Source organism: Macaca mulatta, chromosome 9 (assembly GCF_049350105.2).
Source record: "Macaca mulatta isolate MMU2019108-1 chromosome 9, T2T-MMU8v2.0, whole genome shotgun sequence".
In the NCBI taxonomy this organism is placed as follows: domain Eukaryota; kingdom Metazoa; phylum Chordata; class Mammalia; order Primates; family Cercopithecidae; genus Macaca; species Macaca mulatta.
The window spans coordinates 23,262,050-23,285,483 of NC_133414.1; the positions used below are offsets into that span (position 1 = coordinate 23,262,050).

A 23,434-nucleotide genomic window follows, 5' to 3' on the forward strand; every position below is an offset into this window, starting at 1 on the left:
ACAAACATTTACAGAACACTATCCAATACAGCTACAGAATACACATTCTTCTCATCAGCTCATGGAACATTCTCCAGGATAGACCACATGTTACGCCACAAAACAAGTCTCAACAAATTTTTAAAAAGTAAAAATCATATCAAGTATCCTCTCTGACCACAATGAAACAAAACTAGAAATTAATACCAAGGGAACTTTCAAAATCATACAAATATATGAAAATTAAATGTGCTCCTGAACAACCAATTGGTCAATAAAAAAATTTAAAAGAAAATTAAAAACATTCTTGAAACAAATGAAATTAAAAACACAACAAATCAAAATCTACTGAATACAGCAAAAGCAATATTAGAGGGAAGTTTATAGCCATAAACAAGGAGGAAGATTTCAAATAAATAACCTAATGATGCATTTCAGGGACTAGAAAAGCAAGAAACGAAACCCAAAGTTAGCAGAAAGAAAGCATTAATAGACATCAGAGTAGAAATAAAATTGAAACCAAAAAAACCATACCAAAGATCAATGAAACAAAAAGTTGGTTTTGTGAAAAGATTAACAAAATTGATAAACCATCAGCTTAGAGTAACCGAAAGAAATGAAAAACATGGATAGTTCACCCATCATTAAAGAAATGAAATCTGTGGTCAAAAAAAAAATCTTATTTGGAGACAATATCAGCCACACTTTTATTACTCAAGCACTTTCAGAGCACAACCGCTGATGTGAATGAAATGAATATATTCCTAGAAATTACTAAAATTTAATCAAGAAGAAATAGAAAATCTGAATAGACCTATAATAACTTAAAAACAAATGAATTAGTAACTAAAAATCTTCCCATAAGAAAAGCCAAGGCCTAGTTGGCTTCACTGGCGAATTCTTTCAGATAGTCAAAGAAGATATAACAGCAAATGTTCACAAGCTTTCAGAAATTAGGGGAGGAAGGAACACTTTCTACTCATTCTATGAGGCTAGCATACCCTGATATCAAAGCCAGGCAAAGACATCCCAAGAAAACTATAGACCATTCGCTCTCATGAACACAGAAACAAAAATCCATAATAAATTATTAGCTAACCTTGGCCGGGTGCGGTGGCTTATGCCTGTAATCCCAGAACTTTGGGAGGCTGAGGCAGGCGGATCACTTGCGGTCAGGAGTTTGAGACCATCCTGGCCAACATGGTGAAACCCTGGTCTCTACTAAAAATACAAAAAAGTTAGCCAGGCATAGTGGCAGGTGCCTGTAATCCCAGCTGCTCCAGAGGCTGAAGCAGGAGAATTGCTTGAACCCAGGAGGCGGAGGTTGCAGTGAGCTGAGATCGTGCCACTGCTCTCCAGCCTGGGTGACAGAGTGAGACTCTATCTCAAAAAATAAATAAATAAATAAATAAAAATTAGCTAACCAAATCCAGCACCATATAAAATGTATATACAACATGATCAAGTGGGAACATAAGGTTGGTTTAACATCCAAAGATCAATTTATATAATATGCCATATTAATAAAACACAGGATAAAAATCGTGATCATCTCAACAGATGAAGCAAAATCATGTGACAAAATCCAATGTCTATTCATGATAAAAACTCTTAAGCTAGAAATAGAAGGGAAGTTCCTCAGATAAAAAGCATCTATGAGCCCGGGCACAATGGCTCACGCCTATAATCCCAGCATTTTGAGAGGCCAAGGAGGGCAGATCATCTGAGGTCAGGAATTCAAGACCAGCCTGGCCAACGTTGTGAAACCCTATCTCTACTAAAAATACAAAAATTAGCTGGGCGTGGTGGTGAATGCCTGTATCCCAGCTATTTGGGAGGCTGAGGCAGGAGAATCACTTGAATGCGGGAGGTGGAGGTTGCAGTGAGCCAAGATTACGTCATTGCACTCCAGCCTGGGCGACAAGAGCAAAACTCCATATTGGGGGTGGGGGTGGGGGCGGGAAAGAAAATCATCTATGAAAAACCTGCAGCTAAAATCATACTTAACGGTGAAAGGCTGAATGTCTTCCCTCCGTGATCAGGAACAAGGCAAGTATGCCTGCACTCACCACTTTTGTACAATATTGTACTAGATGTTTTGGCCAGTGCAATAAGACATTAAGTAAATAAATGGACTGAAGGCATCCAGATTGGAAAGGAAGAAGAAAAACTTTTTATCCACAGAACTATTAAACTATCAATGTTAGTTAAGTCCACAGGCTCCAAAACCAGTATATAAAAATCCACTGTCTTTCTACATACCAGCAATGGACAATTTGAAAGTGTAATTAAGAAAACAATTCTGGCTGGACACAGTGGCTCACATCTGTAATCCCAACACTTTGAGAGGTCAAGGCAGGAGGATCTCTTGAGCCCAGGAGTTCGAGACCAGCCTGGGGGAACATAGTGAGGCCCTGTCTTTATAAATAAAAAATTAAAACATGAGCTGGGCATGGTGATCCATCCCTGTAGTCCCAACTACTGGGAAGGCTGAAGTGGGAGGATTTGTTGAGCCTAGGAGGTCGAGGCTATAGTGAGCAGTGGTCACGCTACTGCATTCCAACCTGGGCAACAGAGTGAGACTCTGTCAGAAAATAAATAAAAATGTAGATAAGTAAATAAAACAATTCTGGTAGGGCAAGGTGGCTCATGCCTGTAATCCCAACACTTTGGGAGGCTAAGGTGGGAGGATCTCTTGAGGTTAGGAGTTTGAGACTGGTCTTGGTAACATAGTGAGATTCCATCTTCACAGAAAAAAAATTAGTTGGGTGTGTGGTGGTATGCACTTCTAGTTCCAGCTATTTGAGAGGCTGAGGTGTAAGGATTCCTTCAGCCAAGCAGTTCAAAGTTTCAGTTATCTATGATCATGCCACTGCACTCCTGGGCAACAGAGTGAGTTCCTATCTTCAAAAAAAAAAAAAAAGTGAGAGAGAGAGGAAAAAGAAAACAATTCTCCATAAGCTGAAAAAATACTACATTTAATTAAAATAAAAAAAACCAGATTTGCATACTGAAAACACTGTAAGACAGAACTCTTAAAAGCTCTAAATAAATGAAAGACATTTCATGTTCATGAATTTGAACATCGATGGCAGTTCTCTCCAAATTGATCTATTGATTCAATGCAAATGAACATCCATGAGCAAAAAAAAAAAAAAATGAACTTGACCCTTACATCTCCTTAAACACAAAAAATCAACTCAAAATGGATCTTAGACCTAAATATAAGATCTAAAACTATAAAACTTCTAAGAAAATATAGGAGAAATTCTTTGCTATCCTGGGTTAGGCAAAGTTCTTAGGTAAAACACTAAAAAGCATAATCTATAAAAGAAAAAAATTGATAAACTGGACTTTACTAAAAGTAAACTTCTGTACTTCATATGACACCATTAAAAAAAAAAAAAAAAAGACAAACCACACAGTGGGAGAACATATTTGCAAATCATATATTTGATTAAAGACTTGAGTCCATAATATACAGGTTGAGTATTCCTTCTCCAAAATGCTTGTGACCAAAAGTGTTTCAGATTTCAGATTTATTTGGATTTTGTAATATCTGTATTCTATTTACCATCTGAGCATTCTGAACCTGAAAACCTGAAATCTGAAATGCTCCAATAAGCATTTCCTTTGAGTGTCATCGTGGTGGTCAAAATGTTCTGGAATTTTGAGCATTTCAAATTTTGGGTTTTCAGATTTGGGATGTCTAACCTATATATAAAGAACTCTTATGACTCAATAATTAAGGAAAAACAACCAAATTAAAATATGGGCAAAAACTATGAATAGGTATTTCACTAAATAAGACATAAGAATGGCTAATAAGCACTACACAGATTAATGTTCATGGCAGTATTATTCTAATAGCACCAAAGTGGAAATAAGACAAATGACCAATTAGTAGAGAACAAATAAAATGAGGTATTTATCCAAATATTGAACAATACGAATAAATGAACTGTTGATACATGCTACAACACAGATGAACTTCAAACAACACAGATGAACTTCAAATACAACACAGATGAACTTCAAATACCTTTTGCCAAGTGAAAGAAGCCATATGTGAAAGACTAAATACTGTAAGATACCATTTAAATGTAATTTCCTGAAAAGAAAATAGATCAGTGTAGCCTGAGAGAACAGAAGACTAAATACTATAAGATTCCATTTAAATGTAATTTCCTGAAAAGGAAATAGGTCAGCATAGCCTGAGAAAACAGGAGTGGGAAATGACTGCTAATGGGATTGAGGAAACATTTCAGGTGATGAAAACGTCTAAAACTGGATTGTGGCGATTTCACAACTCTACAAATTTACTAAAATAACATGAGATTTACTCTCTTAAATCAGGTATAGAGTAAAATACTGTTAACTATATGCACAACATAATACAGCAGACCTCTAGAACTTATTACCAAAACTTTATATCCATATTACCAAAACTTTATATCCATTAAACAACTCTCTATTTCTCCCTCGCTTCAGCTCCTGGCAACCACCATTCTACTTTTTGCTTCTGTGAATTTGGTTATTTTAGATATCTCATAAAAATGGAATCATGTAGTATCTGTCCTTACAGATTTTTTCACTTAGCATAATGTTCTCAGGGGTTCATCCATGTTGTCACATATGGTGAGGTTTCCTTTTTTTTTTTTTTTTTTTTTTGAGACAGAGTCTCACTCTGTCACCCAGGCTGGAGTGTAGTGGCATGATCTTGGCTTGCTGCAACCGCCACCTCCTGGGTTCAAGCGATTCTCCTGCCTCAGCCTCCCAAGTAGCTGGGATTACAGGCATGCACCACCACACCCAGCTAATTATTGTATTTTTAGTAGAGACGGGGTTTCACCATGTTGGCAGGCTGGTCTGGAACTCTTGAGCTCAGGTGATCTGCCCGCCTCAGCCTCCCAAAGTACTAGGATTACAGGTGCCAGCCACCACACCCGGCCATTCCTTCTATTTCATGAATGAATAATATTCTATTATACGTACATACTACATTTTTCTCTAGCCATTCATCCATCAGTGGACATTTAGGCTATTTCCATGTCTTGGCTACTGTGCATAATGGTGCAATGAACGTGGGAGTGCAGATACCTTTTTGAGATCTTGATTTCACTTCTTTTGGATATATATCTAGAAGTTTTTCTAGAATTGCTAGGTCACATAATTCCATTTTTAACTTTTGTAGGAACTTTCATAGTGTTTCTATAACAACTGTACCATTTCACATTCCCAGCAACAGTGTACAAGGGTTCCAATTTCTCTACATCACTGCCAACACTTTTTTTTTTTTGCTGATGGCCGTCCTAAGAGATGTGAAGTATCTTACTGTCATTTTGATTTGTATTTCCCTAATGATTAGAGATGTTGAGCACCTTTTCATATACCTGTTGGCCATTTCTATGTCTTCTTTGTAGAAATGTCTTTTGAAATCCTTTGTCCATTTAAATATCAGGGTTTTTTTTGCTCTTGAGTTGTAGGAATTCCTTACATATTTTGGACATTAACACCTTATCAGATAAATGGTTTGTAAATATTTTCTCCCAGTGCATGGTTTGTCTCTTCACTCTGTTAATTGTTTTCTTTGCTGTACAGAAGCTTTTTAGTTTGATAGTCCCACTTCTTTATTTTTCATTTTGTTGCTTGTGTTTTTGGTGTTATAATCCAATAAATCACTGTGAAGACCAATGTCATGAGGCCTTCTCCTGTGTTTTCTTCTAGGCATTTTATGGCTTCAGGTCTTACAGTTAAGACTTTAATCCATTAAAAAAATTTTTTTTTGTATGGTGTAAGGGTCCAGTTTCATTCTTTTGCATATGGACTTTCAGTTTTCCAAGCACCATTTTGGTGAAAAGACCATTCTTTCCCCATGTAATGTAATTCTTGGCCCCCTTTTGAAGATTAGTTGACTGTATATGTGTGGGTTAATTTCTGGGTTCTCTTTTCTGTTCCACTGGTCTATGTGTCTGTCTTTATGCTAGTACCATACTGTTTTAATTACAATAACTTTGTAATATATGTTGAAATCAGGAAATGTGGTATCTCCTTTCTCAAGGTTGCTTTGGATATTGGGGGTCCTTTGTAATTGCAGATACACTTTAGGATTGGTCTCCTAGTTCTGTAAATCAATAATTTTTTTAAATATAAAAATTTAAAACAAATGAGTGCTATGGTTTGAATGTGTCCTCCAAAGTTCATTTGTTGGAAACCGAATCCCCAATGCAATAGTGTTGAGAGGTGGGACCTTTAGGAAGCAATTAGCTCAGGAGGCCTCTGTCCTCAAGAATGGGTTAATGCTCTTATGGCGGAAGTGGGTTATTGCAGGAGTGGGGTCCTGATAAAAGGATGAGTTCAGCCCCCTTTCTTCTTCTTTTTTTTTTTTTTGAGATGGAGTCTCGCTCTGTTGCCCAGGCTGGAGTGCAGTGGTGTGGTATCGGCTCACTGCAAGCTCCACCTCCCGGGTTCATGCCATTCTCCTGCCTCAGCCTCCTGGTAGCTGGGACTACAGGCGCCCACCACCACGACTGGCTAATTTTTTTGTATTTTTAGTAGAGACGGGGTTTCCCAGTGTTAGACAGGATGGTTTTGATCTCCCGATATCGCGATCTGCCCACCTCGGCTTTCCAAAGTCCTGCGATTACAGGTGTGAGCCACCGCACCCAGCCCCACTTCCTTTCTTTTTCCTTTGTGTGTTGCGTGCTCTCTTGTCCTTCTGTGTTCTACAGTGGGAGGACACAGCAAGAAGGCCCTTGCCATATGTGGGCCCCTTGACTTCTCAGCTTCCAAAATTGTAAGAAATCAGTCTTAGCTCTTTGTAAATTATCTACTCTCAGGTAGTCTGTTACACCAGCACAAAACAAACTCAGACAATGAGGTAGGCCTATATATACTGTCCTGAAAAATATCCAAAGACAAATGTTTTATTTCTTCACAGTTTAAAAAGTCATTTTTAAAAATCAAGGTCATGCATGTACATGGCTTTTTAACAAAAGCAGTACACAAGGTCTTATGACAAAAAACAATGCACCTTACACACACAGGCAATCATTTCCATTCACAATTCTTCTGAAGGTTACAAGTATACATTGCTAATTAACATGCCTTTGTATACCACATCCTGCATCTAATCTCTTTCCCACCTTTACCAACAACCGCTAGTCCAAACCACCATTGTGTTCTGCAGGGACAACCAAAATAGCCTCTTACCTGGCCTTCCTTCCTGCTTTCACAATTCCCCACCAAGCAGTCAGAACAATGCTTTTAGATCACTGCACTCCTTTACTCAAAATCTTCCAGTGCTTTCCCACTCGCTCAGGGTAAAATCCAAAATTTTCACCTTGGCCAAAAAGGGCCGATATGGCCTGGTCTTCCACTACTTCTCAGATTCATTTCCTGTAATCTTCTTCTCCTACTCATGCCTTAGCCATATGGACCTCTTTGCTGGGCCTTGCACACCCGACATGCTCTTGCCTCCAGACCTTTGTAGGTGCAATTTCCTCTACCAGCAATGCTCCTTCTCAGACAATCTTGCCCCTTCACTTGCTTTGTACCTCTGCTCAAATACTAGCTCAAATACGACCTCTTGGAAAGGACTTTCCTCAGAACCCTATTTTAAAACGCAGCTCCATCAGTGTCTATCTGCTTACTCTGCTTTATTTTTCTTCATGTTACTTGTCACTATCTAAGAATTTTCTTTTATTGCATTCATTCAGGTTCTTTATAGCCTGTTTCTCCATAGCTCCTTAGGGAAACTATCTTTGCTTGCATGGCTGCAGACATATTAGTATTCTAGCTTAGTGGGAGGGAAAAATAAATAAGAGCTCATATGAACACACATTACTTTATGTTCTCCTGAAAAGAAATTAGTGATACAGCCATATCAGAGCTTGGGAGGCTTCGGAATGCAATATCGTTGGGCACATATGTGCCTGACCAACAATCTACTGCTAGAGAAGGAGAGAACTTACTTTGGTGAACAACATGCCACGGTCCTCCACAATGTGTGGATTTTAAAAACTGAAAAATAATCTGTAAAACATCAAAAATGTTTAAAATATAAAAAGTCATCATGTAAGATATTACATAATTATGACCTGGTAAATATTATTCACCAAACAAGTGCTCTACCAATCTACTTTTTAGTATAATTAAACTTAAACTATGTCTCCTTACATCTGGTTTTCCTGTTCTGTGTGGAATTTCTGGTTGCTTTTTACTTTTTGTTGTTGTTGTTGAGACAGGGTCTCACTCTATCACCCAGGCTGGAGTGCAGTGGCATGATCATGACTCATTGCAACCTCGATCTCCTGGGCTCAAGTAATCCTCCTGCCCCAGCCTCTCAAATAGCTGGCACACAGGTGTGTGCAACCATACCCGGCTAATTTTTCTTTTCTTTTTTTGTAAAGATGAAGGTATATGTCACCCAGGCTGGTTGCAAACTCCTGGTCTCAAGTGATTCTCCTGCCCTGGCCTATCAAAGCGCTGGGATTATAGGCATTAGTTGTTGCACTTCACCTATTTTTTTTCTTTTCCACATTTAAACATATGCATTTTTCCAAGTTCTCAGCCATACTATCTATTCTATGAAACTTCCCTCCCTCCCAGGGTCCCTGTCATGCAGTCCTTAGTTCTCCTGATTCACCATTTCTTGGCTCCCATGTTGTCCTCTTCGATTTATTCCTTTTGTTGCTGGAGTACGACCTCAGGAAAATTTCCAGGAAAGGGTACGAGTTCTCACCCCATGTATTTACCATCACACTTGGTCAGTTCTAGATTCAGAACCATTTCCCCTCAGCACTGTGAAGGCACTCTTCCCTCACCCCCCAGAATCTAGTGTTGCTGAGTGACCTGTGTCATTCCAATTTCCTTTACTTTGGAGACATCCTATCCACAGAAAGTTTAAAGATCTGAGTATGCTCAGTGTTCATAAATATCCCCAAGATCTTTTCCATGTCTCTTCCTTGATTTTGAGAGACTCTTACAAAGTGGTCTCAGGTGTCCCCACATCCTGAAAACTTAACTGTATTATTTACCGAACAATGATCTTGCCCCTGTTTTCTCTGTCCCACACCAGAACTCCTCATCAGATGTGGACCCCTTGTACTGAGTCCCTGTGTTTTCTTTTGCAAGTAACAAAAATCAGTACTATAACACTTTTCACTTGATGGGCAATGGTGAAAAATGTAGTGTTCGGTTTTTACGGGACTATGAAGTGACCTCTCACATACCACTAGTGGGAATGTGTATTGTTATAACCTCTCTGCAGACCAATTTCAGAGCCCTCAGAGGCTCTAAAAACATTCATATTCTTGAACTAAGCATCTTCTAGGAATGCAATCTTTACTTCTAGGCACACAAGCTAATAAAATAGATATGAGTGAAAAGACAATTTTAAAAAACACCATGTCCATCTCAATGAAATAGCAAAAAAAGGAAGCAATTTAAATGTCAATCAATAGGATATTCTTTAATGATATCATGGCAGCATAGTCTATTATGTAACTCTTTAGAAAAATGATGTGGATCTTATCTATTGCCATGAAAGATGCTCATGGTCTAGAGCTATGTGAAAAGGACAGAAAGTAGATTACTCCTATTAAAATTATACATATTCATACATCTATACAGAAACACTAGTCTCTAGAATGATATAAAACAATGTTTATACATTGTTTATGCAATGTTATACAAAAATGTTCACAGAGATCTCTTTGAAATTATGGTTGATTAGAAACAAATTTAGCTTAAGTGTATTCTTTGACGTTTTGTTTTTGCTATGAACATAGAGTTTTATCAAAAAAGGGTCAATGATTTAAGTCTCTAGACAAGTTTAAAGTATCTTCCATACAAACATCAATAAAGCAGAATTAACCAGAGGTAAAAACACGTAAGTATGGAATCAAAATATGTGATCTTGTCCCAGTTCTACTAACAGCTGTGTCACCTTGAACAAATGTCTTAGCAGCAGTTTACTCAGCTGTAAAACAGGGAAAAATAATGGTTGCTTATTTACTTCACAGTGTTGTTGTGAAAAACCAAATAAAAGTATATTTAAATGTTTTGAAAAGGCCGGGCGCAGTGGTTCACGCCTGTAATCCCAGCAATTTAGGCGGCAGAGGCAGGCAGATCACCTGAGGTCAGGAGTTCGAGACCAGCCTGACCAACATGGAGAAACTCTATCTTTACTGAAAATACAAAATTGGCCGGGTGTGGTGGCACATGCCTATAATCCCAGCTACTAAGGAGGCTGAGGCAGGAGAATCACTTGAACCTGGGAGGCGGAGGTTGCAGTGAGCCGAGATCGTGCCATTGCACTCCAGCCTGGGCAACAAGAGTAAAACGCTGTCTCAAAAAAAAAAGTTTTGAAAAGCGTTAAATACTAAAAAAATGAATGATGCAATAATCATTATTATCACCAAAGCAATTACAAATAAAAATGTTGGTTTGCTACAGAATGGGAGAAAGTATTCGCATCTGGCAAAGGTCTAATATCTAGCATCGATAAGGAGATGAAATAACCCCATTAAAAAGTGGGCAAAGGACACAAATAGACACTTCGAAAGAATATATACATGCAGCCAACAAGCATATAAAAAAAAGCTCAATCACTGATCATTAGAGAAATGCAAATCAAAACCATAATGAGATACCATCTCACACCAGTCAGAATGGCTATTATCAAAAAGTAAAAAATAACAAATGCTGGCAAGGTTGTTGAGAAAAGGGAATTCTTATACACTGAAGGTAGGAGTGTAAATTAGTTCAACCACTGTGGAAAGCAGTATGGTGATTCCTCAAAGAGCCAAAAGCAGAACTACCCTTTCTTTGACTCAGCAATCCTATTACTGTACATATACCCAGAGGAATGTAAATCATTCTACCATAAAGACACATGCACGTGAACGTTCACAGCAGCACTATTCACAATAGCAAAGGGATGGAATCAACCTAAATCCCATTAATGATAGATAGTATAAAGAAAATGTGATTATATATACACACCATGGAATACTATGCAGCCATAAAAAAGAATAAGCTCATGTCTTTCGTGGGAATCTCAAAAGATGGAGTTGGAGAGGGTACTAGCCTTAGCAAACTAACTCAGGAACAGAAAACCAGATACCACATGTTCTCACTTGTAAGTGGGGATGAGAACTCACCAACACAAAGAAGGCAACAACAGACACTGGGGCCTACTTGAGGGTGAAGGGTGGGAGGAGGGAGAGCAGCAGAAAAAATAACTATTGGGTACTAGGCTTAATACCTGGGTGATGAAATAATTGTACAACCAGCCTCCGTGGTACAACCAGCCCCCGTGACACGAGTTTAACTGTATAACAAACCTGAACGTTTTCTAAAATTTAAATATCTTTAAAAGTTTGTAAGGTTGAGAGGGTAAGAGAAGGAAGAGAGAGGAGTATGACATGTGGCTCAGACCAAGAGAATTGCTATAGCAGGAAACTGGTAAGGGGACAGTGAGGATGAAGGCAGAAAAACCAAAAGGACAGTCCTTATCATGTTTACCATTTTGTGTAGGGCTAGCCTAAGTCTAAAAGTAATAGCAATATATTTGCCAAGATAATAACTATATATTTAGTTCACTGATATAAAGCATAATGCTTATTTTCGATTGAAGAGTCCACTTACGTGTTTTTGAAACCAGTATAACAGCAATATATAAATTTCCCCCAATAGGAATCTCCTTGTGGTTGAGCTATGGAAATGAAATTGGGAATTTTATGATTTTCCCTCCTCCTCTTCACTTGCATAATGGGCTACTTATATAACTACACACCTCTTACCTCACACTATGGCACTAAGCTAATTATAAAAGCCTGTTTAAATCTAGTCACCTGTCTTTTGTTTTGCTGCCTACCTGGGCCTTTTCCAAACAGGCAGAAAAATCTCCTATGAGTCTGTTATCACAACCAGAATGCAAGAGATTAGTGACCAGGGAGAGAAGCAGAATCAGTTTACATCCTTTCAGGCAAGAGAATAGTATTACTTCACAAGCAAGAAATCTGGGGCCCCCTGAACTTAATTTAGGAAACCTGCAGTTAATCATCATGTTAAAGTTGGTTTTACATGCGAGACAGTTTTTGTTTCCTCTGTTATTTTTACAATTTGAGTGTCCTTTGTGATTACCAAAATTATTTGCTGAAAGGCATATATGAACATTTAAAATATTAAATCCACAATAAAGTAGGTCTTACAGTTTAGGTATATTTGAATTAAAATACACTCAGTGTCAATTTTTAAAAAAGTTTAAAAAAACATTGCTTGTATTTATCCAGAGCACAATTTAGCAATCTAATTCTGCTAATTATGACAATTAATATATTTAATTTCTTTCTTAATTGAGGAATAAAAAGGTTTTTAACGTTAACCCGACAACCCAAATAAAGAATCATATAAATCTCACCACTGGCACACACTCACCTCTCTCCCAAAAGGTCAATTGTTTCTTGAAGGAAAGAGAACTAAGCCTGAAGCTACAAATTTGGCAAGGAAACCTGGTCAAAGAACAGCTGTGCAAAGTCAGGGAGAACTAGGCAGGTGATCAGGTCAGTATGCAGAGGTTCTGATGACACTCAATTGAACCTGGCTTCTTTTTCATGATCGAATTCTTAATGAAAACAAATCTAATTAACACCATAAGCCAAAAACAGGCACAAGTGGTCTTTTTAAAGTGTGGCTAACTTTCACTTAACATTATACTAGAGAAACAATATTAGCTGAACCACTTCAGCTGTTTCATGTGATTTACAAGTCATCCCTGTGAGTTACTAAAATGAGTCTACAGACACCTGTTCTCTTTTACAGAGTGATTTTCTCTGTGTGTGTGTGTGTGTGTGCGCGCGCGGATATGTGCATGTGTTGGGGGACGGTAGAGTTATTGAAATGAATACTCCAGCCATGGAGATGATGCTTACAGAATGAAAATGCAGTGTGGGTCTATATATATATATACTGACATAGATGAAAAGTTATAATGGCATTTTTTTGTACAACAAAAATTTAGATTTATTACATATTTATTTCCAAGGTACCTTTGTTATTATGAAAACAGAACTAATACTTGGTCAAAAAACAAAAACAAAAAACCCAAAAAACAAAAAAACACCACTTCACAATGTCAGGTTTTCCACTTCCATGATAAAGGGAAAAAATATCTATTGCATACATGGAATCAGTCTCCCTTGGGTAAGTCTAGGGAGGAAAAAAAGGAAACATATGGGATGAATTTGAAAAAGTTTAAAAAGATGCTTTTGACTGCACCAAGACTACTCTAGTAAATTAAGTATATACTAGGATCTATGAGGCTCTGTTGGTTACATCGTGTGTATTTTTGGCATTTTAAAAATCTTCATCTTTCTCCTCTTAAAAATACGGATAAAAATTTACCAGGTTTTAATGACAACAAATTAAAATATTACTCAGTTTCCTATCTGCCTTTAGCATCAAATGTAGAGCCTTACAGAAATATTTTCTTAAAAGTTAAATGTGGTACAGTCTTCAAAAGAGATAATACATAAGTATTACTATTATTTTTCATTAAGCAATTGAACTAAAAGTTTAGGGCCTTTTTAAACCAATGTTTTATAACTTAAAAAAATTATTTCAGTTTCTTTTGATAATCACTGTATTAACAGCAGCTATGTAATTAGAAGGTCATAGTACTTAAAACATCAAAAACCATGGAATGTCTTTAATTTGGTCAGATATTTACTGATTAAGTCATTATTAACTTATCTTTTACAAACAACCTTAAAATGAGATAATAAAACACACCATCCAGTAACATAACATGTTTAGCTGAAGCAGAGTTACCCTTATGGTTCTTTTCTAGTAACTCAAGATGACTAGTCTCCTCATGAAACATAGCAAAAAAAAAAAAAAAAAAAAAAAAAAGTTACAAAATACTACAGCTATTTTCCCCTATGATCAAACTTCAACTTTAAATCAAAAATATTGCTAACTATCTTATAAAAATTCAGATTGCAGTCTTTTAAATGACTTCTACAGTAGTAACAATATTCATATATATAATTTAAAATTCTCAAAGCAGGTCCATTGCAAAAACAAAACAAAACAATACAAAACCTGACAGTACAGATCAAGGATACCTAATCCAAAAGTCTGAAATTGCTCAAAAATCTGAAACTTGAGCGCCAACGTGACGGATTACGGATGTGCAACCGTAATAATTTCCTAAGTTTCTTTCTGAACTAAAAAGTGGAAGTTGATTATAGAAAGGAACTTACAGCATTTACAATAAGCTTTTTTTTGGTAGCCATGTTTAGTAATCATTTTGCAGGTTTTAAAAAACTGTCAGTATCAAAAATGGCCTAAAAGTATACTAACAGAATGGAAGGGGAAATTTAAATCTTTGCTTTCAGTAACCCTCTAAGTATTTTTGGATCTATAGGATTTATTTAAAGTAAATTTAGTAAAGAATATTTACTATCCCTTATGAAAATATCAATTTGATAAAAATATTTTTTCTCAATTTCAATTAAACATTTACTGTGTATTTAGTATATTACACATCAGGCACTGTGCTGGGTGCTTTCTAAAAAATTTTCTGCTCTAAATTTCCTCAATAAAAGCAGCTAAAGTGTTAAGTCAAAACCTTTCCAAGTAAGTAATTTATCTTTTAAATGTTAGGTATGGACACACACACACACACACACACACACACACACACACACACACACACACTTTCTTCTGGTTAAACTACTTATCACACGAATAGTTGCTATCATCCTTGAAACAAAAAGGCCAACCTCCATTTGCATTATGGGAATATTGCTCATTTAATTAATCCAAACCACCTGTCTAAGTAGCAATCGCAATCTGTACTTCAATGTTAAACAGATCCAGCTGAAATACAACCTTCCTAATTCTGATCAGTTTGAGAACTATTTTTTCCACAGTTAAAGGGGTCACTATAAACCCCAAAACTGGCATTGTTTTCCTTTGATTAGGTTACAGTAGCTTAAGTCTCTAAACACTAGAATTCCTCACACAGCTGTTAATTGTGGACCAGGGGACTGGCTCACATCTGCTTCTCACTTATTTCATTAATGGTTCACTTTCAGGTCCTAAAAGGATTGTACCCCTCCCCAAAAATACTGTGGAACCCATCTATATCTGCCTTCTACATAGCTGACTTGTTCTGGTTTGTCTCTCTCTATACAATGTAAATCTCAGTGAACTCACATCTGTCACAGATCGACCCAATTCGTGGGCAATCTTTTCCCATCGACCTGGAGTCCCTCCTGGGAACTTAACCATACTTCTTGTCAGTTGGCTGAGGTCCTCTTCTGTCCATTCAGGTGCCTGCAAAACATTAAAGAAAATAAAAAAAGATAATTGGGAGAATGAAAAAGATAATTGGGAGATAACTGCTGTGAAGCAAATTATTGGCAATATGCTTTCTGTAAAAAACAATACTAAGTTGTATCTAACAGTAAGATTTGAGCTGCATATTTAACACTGGAATGCAAAGCTCTAGAAGCCTATTTCATTTTCCTACGTATACTAACTAAGAAAGCATAAATATTGCAAAACCAGGTTTTGTAGACATTTTTTAAAAAAGACTATTCGGTTTTGAATTAAAGTGAGAAACCATTCTCAAAGCTTATGAAATGCATCCTTGCTATAAAATGCAGTGCTGCTCAGAAATGCCTCACATAAAGTTACTATTAAAGGTCTCTCTTTTTGTTTGTTTTAAATACACACTTTAAAAAAAGCAAAAAAAAAAAAAACAACAAAACGCAAGTATAAATGAAATGTGAACAAGTAAATATACTGGTCTGAAATCAGAATTGCGACAAGACACTTTTTGATCATTCTATGTAATGATGTTCAATTTTAAAATAATATTTTTTCAAGAAGTTTAGCTTGTCAAATGTCACTACATTTTTTTTTTAAACTTCGGAACAGAAATAAAATTAGAAACTCTTGTGGCCAAGACTCAAACCATCAAGTCCATGTAAAGCGGTATTTCATTTCATTTTGACCATTTCATTTTGGTCAACTTTTAGCTTTGACCAAACGATTAAACTAAATTTAAAAATACCTTAGAGATTATAAACATGCATATGCAAAAATTCTTACAGCAAACATATTCTCTGCATTTTACTCAGCACTACCAGTGGTCAAACCCCAAAGTGAGCACAGTGAAATAAATCTTTATCAAACGACAAAAAACCATGTTACAATTATTTCACATTACATTTTAGCACTTAACTATTCCCCACCAGAGGCAATAAAGCACTCTGGTATTAAACAATACTCCAGTAGCCAGCAGAGAGATTGAGGAAGCCTACCTTATTTTCCTTTAATTAAAATGAAAGAATGAAAGAGAAAGAAAGAGAGAAAGAAGGAAACCTTTGAGGCAAATACCTTTTCTAATCACCATTTCCGATAATGAACAGGCATACATCAGGCAGTTTGCATTACAGAACCATCAGCACAGAACAACAGTCAGAGGTGAGTGACCCCAGGGACTATCTCCACAGCTACAGCAAAGCTTCTCCCTGACACTAATCCTCCCTGTCATTCTCCCACTGTGCTCTAACCACACTGACATCCGCCTGCCTCACTGCAAGCTTAACGGGGCCCTTCCTGACTTTTTACTGTCTCCCCCAATCAATGGTTCAAGCGTGCTCTTTTCACCATGTCCAAATGGCAGCTTCACTCATAATCAAAGTGCATTGCCCCTGTTAAAGGGCTTTCCGAAAGGCTCTCCCATTTGCATTCATTTGCAAAGCAAACTACTTTTATTCACTTTGTTCTGCTATCAAGAATGTTCCCTGAAGCAGATAAATTGGCATAAATACAACCTGCCACTTAAGAGTCAGTAAATAATAGCCAATAGTAGGGAGGATTTTATCAATCATTCTATTTTGTATCCACTAAGAGCTGAAAGCCTCAAACATATTCATCAGTACAGCGTCTACAATACATGCATAAATTCACTTATATAAAAAGGTAGCCCACATTGGGTCTGGTCGGAATTTCTTTGATATTTAATGAATATCAGAAATCTAATTATTCATATCAGATGACTTAAAAATTTACACGGAGGATTTTTTCTTTCTCCTTGTCTTTATTTAAGGAAAAAAGTATTATTCTTATTCAGCTACTATTTAGAGAAATATATTTGGATTTTAAAGGAAATCACAGCTTTATTGCTAAAAAGCTTTAATAAGTAGACCAATCGGTTTCAGAAATGCAAAAGACTTAAGTTTAGGCAGAATTTAAATAAGCTTACAGTAAAAGATCATGTCATGAAGAGCGTGAAGTTGATCACTGCATAAAGATATATACTGATCAAATCATACAGTATGTACAAAATCACACTAAATCAAATTACCTAATTTCTATGTTATTTTAACATTTTTGAAGCAAAAAAAATTGTCTACAATGTCTAAAATATAAATCATTGTTTCATATAGTAAGCTAAGTCTTTAAAATAATTTCTGTTTTTAACAGATCGGCTTCCCAAATACTCTCTGCATATATAAACGTTGGCATTAAAAACAAATCTGATTTTAATTAGATTAATGAGGGTGTAAAAATATAGTACTTTTCTGAAAAATAAAAATTTTATATAAAGTATTTGGATTGAATTCCTGAAAAATCACCTACTGCTATGACAGTCTTAAGTTTCATAGTTCTTTTATGGCCATAATTTTTATTATTAATATTTTTAAAGAGGCTTGATAGTGACTAGGGCCATAATCTGAAATCTGAGAGAACCCTTTTAGCAATGCATTATTCTCCCTCCTACAGCTGTAAGGCACTTCGGTGAATGTGTAATTCCTTGGCAATAGTTAGTTGTGTCTTTAGAAGCAACAGAGCCTCCTGTGATCCAGCTACTACAGCAGCCATGAGGGTGGCCATGGTGTGAATGTATTCTCCCTGTTCTAATCTGGAGCCAACTGTAGCTGTGAAAGTCAAATGAATGCATAAGCATACTGCTTTGCCACTTAAAACCATGTGTGTCCAATACTACCGAAACACTGGGCCAAATATTCATCTCTACAGTAAAGTAATGGAAGACACCACATGGTGTGGAGACAGCTGTTGTGACTACACAAGCATTCCAATTTTGCATCAGAAAAGCCCATTCTGGGAATAAATCTCCATACTGAATACAAAATAAAAAGTTTTCAAATTATTCAACATTTTAATGTAATGACCTCAAAATATAGCAACCAAAGTAAGAACTGATATGAAAACTTAAATTATATTCTCAAATTATGTCCCTTTGGGATGGATTTTTGCCATGAAACCCACTATGTTCAAAGATTTGGTGTCTGAAAATCCTCTATATTTTTGGGGTAGGACTGTATTTTTAAAGTAATCTACATGTACTTTTCTTCTCACAGCTTTGGACTATAAAATGTTAATTAGAAAGCATCATGTAATCTATCTGGCACTAAAAATTACGGCAAAATTAAAAAAATTTTTTAATGTACTTATTTATTGTATTTTTATACTTTAAAGACAAAAGGCTCAATTTCTATCTAATAAATAGATACCAAAACTCTCTAATGAGCAATACTTCTACTGAAATGGCCTATTAAAAATCATTATTTATATAAATACGGAAGTCAAAATTTTGGACTCAACTATTTTTAGTAGATTCACCTCAACTCATAAATTCTCAGAAATTTTATCCAAGAAAATAATATTCTTACATAGCATCACCCAGTGAATATATAACACATTATTAGATATACATAACACGATATTAGATATACATAACACAATATTAGATATACATAACACATTATTAGATATATATACACGTTAGATGTATATATCTAATATTTATTAGATGGGATGGGATGAGATTGGATGTCTAATAATCTAATTATCTCCTACCCTCTTAAATTCTATAAACAAACTTTTAGTGCATTTAATTCAGTGCATAGTTTTCAGCTATACAATTTTCCTTTCCAATTTAAAAATGGTGGCACGCTCTTGACAAATATATATAAATACATGGTATAAAAACAACAACAAAATTAAAAACTAAATGACCTCAAAGGTCTTTTTACTCTTAGGAAGAGAAATTCCTTTTTGAGGCCTATCTTCCTGACTTGCAGTTGGGTGCCTTCTTGCTCAGTCTTCACATGGCCTTTCGTGTGTGTGTGTGTGTGTGTGTGTGTGTGTGTGTGTGTGTGTGTGTGTGTCAGGGTGGGGGGAATGGGGGAGTCTGTTGTCTCTCTTCCTCTTCTTTTAAGAATACCAATACTATCGATTTAGGTGCCCACCCTTCCGACTTCATTAACCTTAATTATCTCCTTACAGGCCCTATCTTTAAATACAGTCACATTGGGAGTTAGGGCTTCAACATGTGAATTTGGGGGCACACAATTCCATTCAGAACAGGCAGGACACAAAAAAACAAAAACTAAAACAGAAGTCCACAATTTGGCCCAACTGGTTTTTCAAAATTCACTGAATTTATACAGTACATAGATAAAAGGGCAGGAATTGGCTTTTGTGCCTCTATGACACTGGCTCTGAATTAACATCTGCTGAAATACACCAATTGGCAAACCTTTGTGCCCTTAATCAATATTGGGGATCCCCCCAAATTTAAACAAGGGTCCCCCTATAATCTTAGGAGAGTTATTGAACATAATATAAAGGACAAGTATGCATGCCTCACCCTAACCACAGGAATTCTGTCTTGCCTTAATTCCCCATGGTCATCACACCCATTGTTCTAAAATATCCCATAGTGGTCATGGACTCTGACCCAAAGAGTAATGAATTAATTTTAAGTCTTTGGCACTAACAAATTGCCTTTTTAAAATGGACTCATGGACCTACTGCTTCCCCATTAAAACAGTTAATATAGCCAGATGTAAATTAAAACAGGGCCTTTAATGATTAAAACCCACTATACAAGACCTATTTAGAAAAGGGGTGACTATCCCCACTGCCTGTCCATTTAACAGCCCAATTTGACCAGTTTTTACACTTGGGAGGAATGTATGGTACCTCCTGGTGGATTACTTCAACTTCAATGCTGTGGACTTCACTAAGGACCCATACCCAATATAACTGAAATTACTGACTTCATCTAACCAGCAAATGGTAAATATTTTGCTAGTATAGATTTGGTGAATATGTTTTGTTCAGTGCCTATTTCAACACTCTTGACTGCAGTTTGCCTCCAAAGGGACCCAATACAGTTTTACCCAACTACCACGGGGTACTACAAACAGCCGCACTGTAACATACAATCTTCGAAGGCAAGATTGAAACTGCACCCTACTTTTCCCAGGAATGCCCGTATGACATCACACTGATGACCTCCTCTGCTGAGGAGATTCCTTTGATACACTCACTCGGGACATACAAATGAAAGGAGCTCATGGGGTGACCCACTGCCTCACATACAGTGCAAGACCTTGGTTGTATTTCTGAAAATTATTGGGTAAACTGAAGGCAACTCCATCCATGACACTGTCAAGAAACAGCTACTGACTCTCATAGCACCCACAGTTTCTTTTAGGCTCTTTTGGGTTCTGGAGGAAATAATACTTCTCATTACAAATTGTATTAAGCCCATATATGTTGTCACTTGTGAAATGACTCACCTTGAATGGGGCCCCTTTTGACCAAAGGTTCTAGAATCTGTCCAAATTGCAAAACAACTGACACTCCTGTGTGTCTCCCACAGACTACTTAACTGTAGAGGATTTAACAGTCTTCTATCAGTTTGAGAGTTGTGTGCAAGTAATAACATGGTAAAACCACAAATATTTGGATTTTGCCAAAATTAAACTTTTGGTCTTTTAAAGAAACTATTTTTAAAAATGAAAAGGAAGACCACAAACTAGCAGCAAATATTCTTAACATATATCAGAAGAAAGATCTGTATCCCAATCTGTCTATCCATTCTCCTATTAATGGATATTTGGGTTGCTGCTAGTTTTCATTCATAAGGCTACCTTCCGAATGAATAGGGCTGCTATGGATATTGTGTCCAACTCTCTTAGTGGTCATGTTTTAATTTCTCACATATAAATACAGAGGGGTGGAATTGCTAGGATCATAGGGAAAGTGTACATCTAACTTCGTAAGAAACTACAGGAGTATTTTTCCAAAGAGGTGCTATTTTACCATCTACCCAGCAATGCATGAGTGTTCTTGCTGTTCTACACCCTTACCAACACTTGACATGGTCAGTTGTTTTAATTTTGACTACTCTGGTGGGATTGAAATATAGCTTACTATGGTAATAATTTGCATTTCCCAGATGACAAATTTTTTTTTTTTGAGATGGAGTCTTGCCCTGTGCAGGCTGGGGTGCAATGGTGCAATCTTGGCTCACTGCAACCTCCACCTCCCGAGTTCAAACGTCTCCTGCCTCAGCCTCCTAAGTAGCTGGGATTACAGGTGCCTGCCACCATTCCCAGCTAATTTTTGTATTTTTAGTAGAGATGGGGTTTCACCATGTTGGCCAGGCTGGTCTTGAACTCCTGACCTCGTGATCCGCCCGCCTCAGCCTCCCAAAGTGCTGGGATTATAGGCGTGAGCCACTGAGCCCAGTCAGACAAATGATCTTGAATATCTTCACATGTGCTTATTGGCCAAGTGAATGCTTTCTTGAAGTATGTGTTCATGTCTTTTGACCATTTGTTAGTTGGTTGTCTTCTTATTAGTTTTAAGAGTTTTTTATATTTTGTAGATACTAGATCTTTGTCAGATATAAGTATTACCGAATATTTTCTTCTGGTCCACAACCTATATATATATTTTTAATAGCTTTTTTCCTTTTTAGAGACAGAGCCTTGCTATGTTGCCCAGGCTGGAGTGCAGTGGCACAATATGGCTCACTGCAGCCTCAAAATCCTAGGCTCAAGTGATCCTCCCGCCTTGGCATCCCAAAGTGCTGGTATTACAGACATGAGCCACCACTCCCAGACCCTATATTTTCATTTAAAATCCTTTAACTTTTACTTTGAAATAGCTTTAGGTTTATAGAAAGTTGTAGAAAATAGTACAGAGTTCCCATATACTCTTTATTTAGCAAACTACGGTGTTAACTATATAGCCATTGTGATAACAAGTCAGCCTCCAAGGTGTTCCTCAGTGATTCCCACTTCCTAGTATTAATGCCCTTGTGTAGTCTCCTTCCACAGTGGCGAGGGTTGACCTGTAACAAACCAATAGGATACTGTGGAAGGGACAGGGGGATAGGGTGTGTTTTCCAAGGATAAGTGATAAAATACATACGTGTATATATATATGGCTTCTGCCTTTCTCTTTCGTGGGTTACTTGTCTCTAAGGGAAGCCAACTGCCAAACAGCAAGGACACTCAAGCAGCCCAATGGATAGGGAGTAATAGGAAGAGACGGTGTCTCCCTCAAGGTCAAAGGGCAAACATTCTTATTGTCCAGTATAGTGAAGATACTGCCTCCTCAGAGGAATAGGTAGCCATGCTTATTGCCTGTTGTAAAAAATTTGAGTTACCTAAATTCAGGATTCCTCATCTGTAATACACCGCAGTGGTTGTTTAGGAGTCAGTTGGCCTTCTTTACTCTGTGGGAACTGAGCTCAGAGAACAAGCAGAAAAATGCTGATACTCTAGCTATTGCTGCTGCTGTGAGTAATAAACTGCCCTTTGTCTCTGACCCAGGAGTCTCATGTCTTCTACCAGCATTCATGAAACTGTAGCAGGCTACCTTATTTGCTCACAAGTAAGGTGAAATCTCAAACCCTTCACCGTTTTTGACATTTTTGGTGATGAGGATGGGATTCTCAAATAGACTCTTCCTCTTTCTGAATGAGGGCCTTGTAGAGATTTGCAGAAGTTCCTGGGCACCTACAGTGAACATGTTAATTAAGTTATATTGTCCGTTGGGCAGTAAACGTTATTCCTTTTACTGCCTATTAATAAGGAAGAATTGCGGAAGTGGCTGCATGCTGAATACCAGGAAATAGGTTCAAACACAGCTGCTATTAAGGCACCCTTATTGTTCCTAAATCTCTTCCAGGTTGGGGGATTTTCTTGCCATCCTGTTTGGTCAGCCTCAGGTCTGTACCACTGTAACAAGTACTAAGTACTAAGTAACAGTACTAAGATTCATTTTGTGTAGCCATAAAGTCTACTCCCTTTCCGAAAACAATTAGAGATACACACTCATAATGAGCATGAAGAGAGAAATTCATGAGCACAAACCAGGCCAATCATTAGAACAATGGCTAGTTCACTTGGGAGATAAGGGGGCAGGGTGAGTAACGCTTTTTAAGGAAGAATGGGATCAGGTGGGCTATCTTACAGTTCAACTTCTCTGTAGTCTATTACGCCAACCTTAAATCCATCTGGAAATGACAGCAAAATGTCTCAAAGTAGGTCTTGGGTGTTTTCATCCTTTCAGGGAGATCTCCCAGAGAAAGATATACTCTTGT

At 37.1% G+C, this 23,434-nt stretch overlaps 1 protein-coding gene across 1 annotated transcript in view; it reads right to left on the reverse strand.

The window, feature by feature from the left end:
• Positions 1-23,434, reverse strand: part of DNAJC1 (DnaJ heat shock protein family (Hsp40) member C1) — a 240,445-nt gene that overhangs the window by 27,482 nt on the left and 189,529 nt on the right. The window contains 1 exon segment of the mRNA NM_001261677.1: positions 15,208-15,327. Within this exon segment, the coding sequence (NP_001248606.1) occupies positions 15,208-15,327 (120 nt within the window).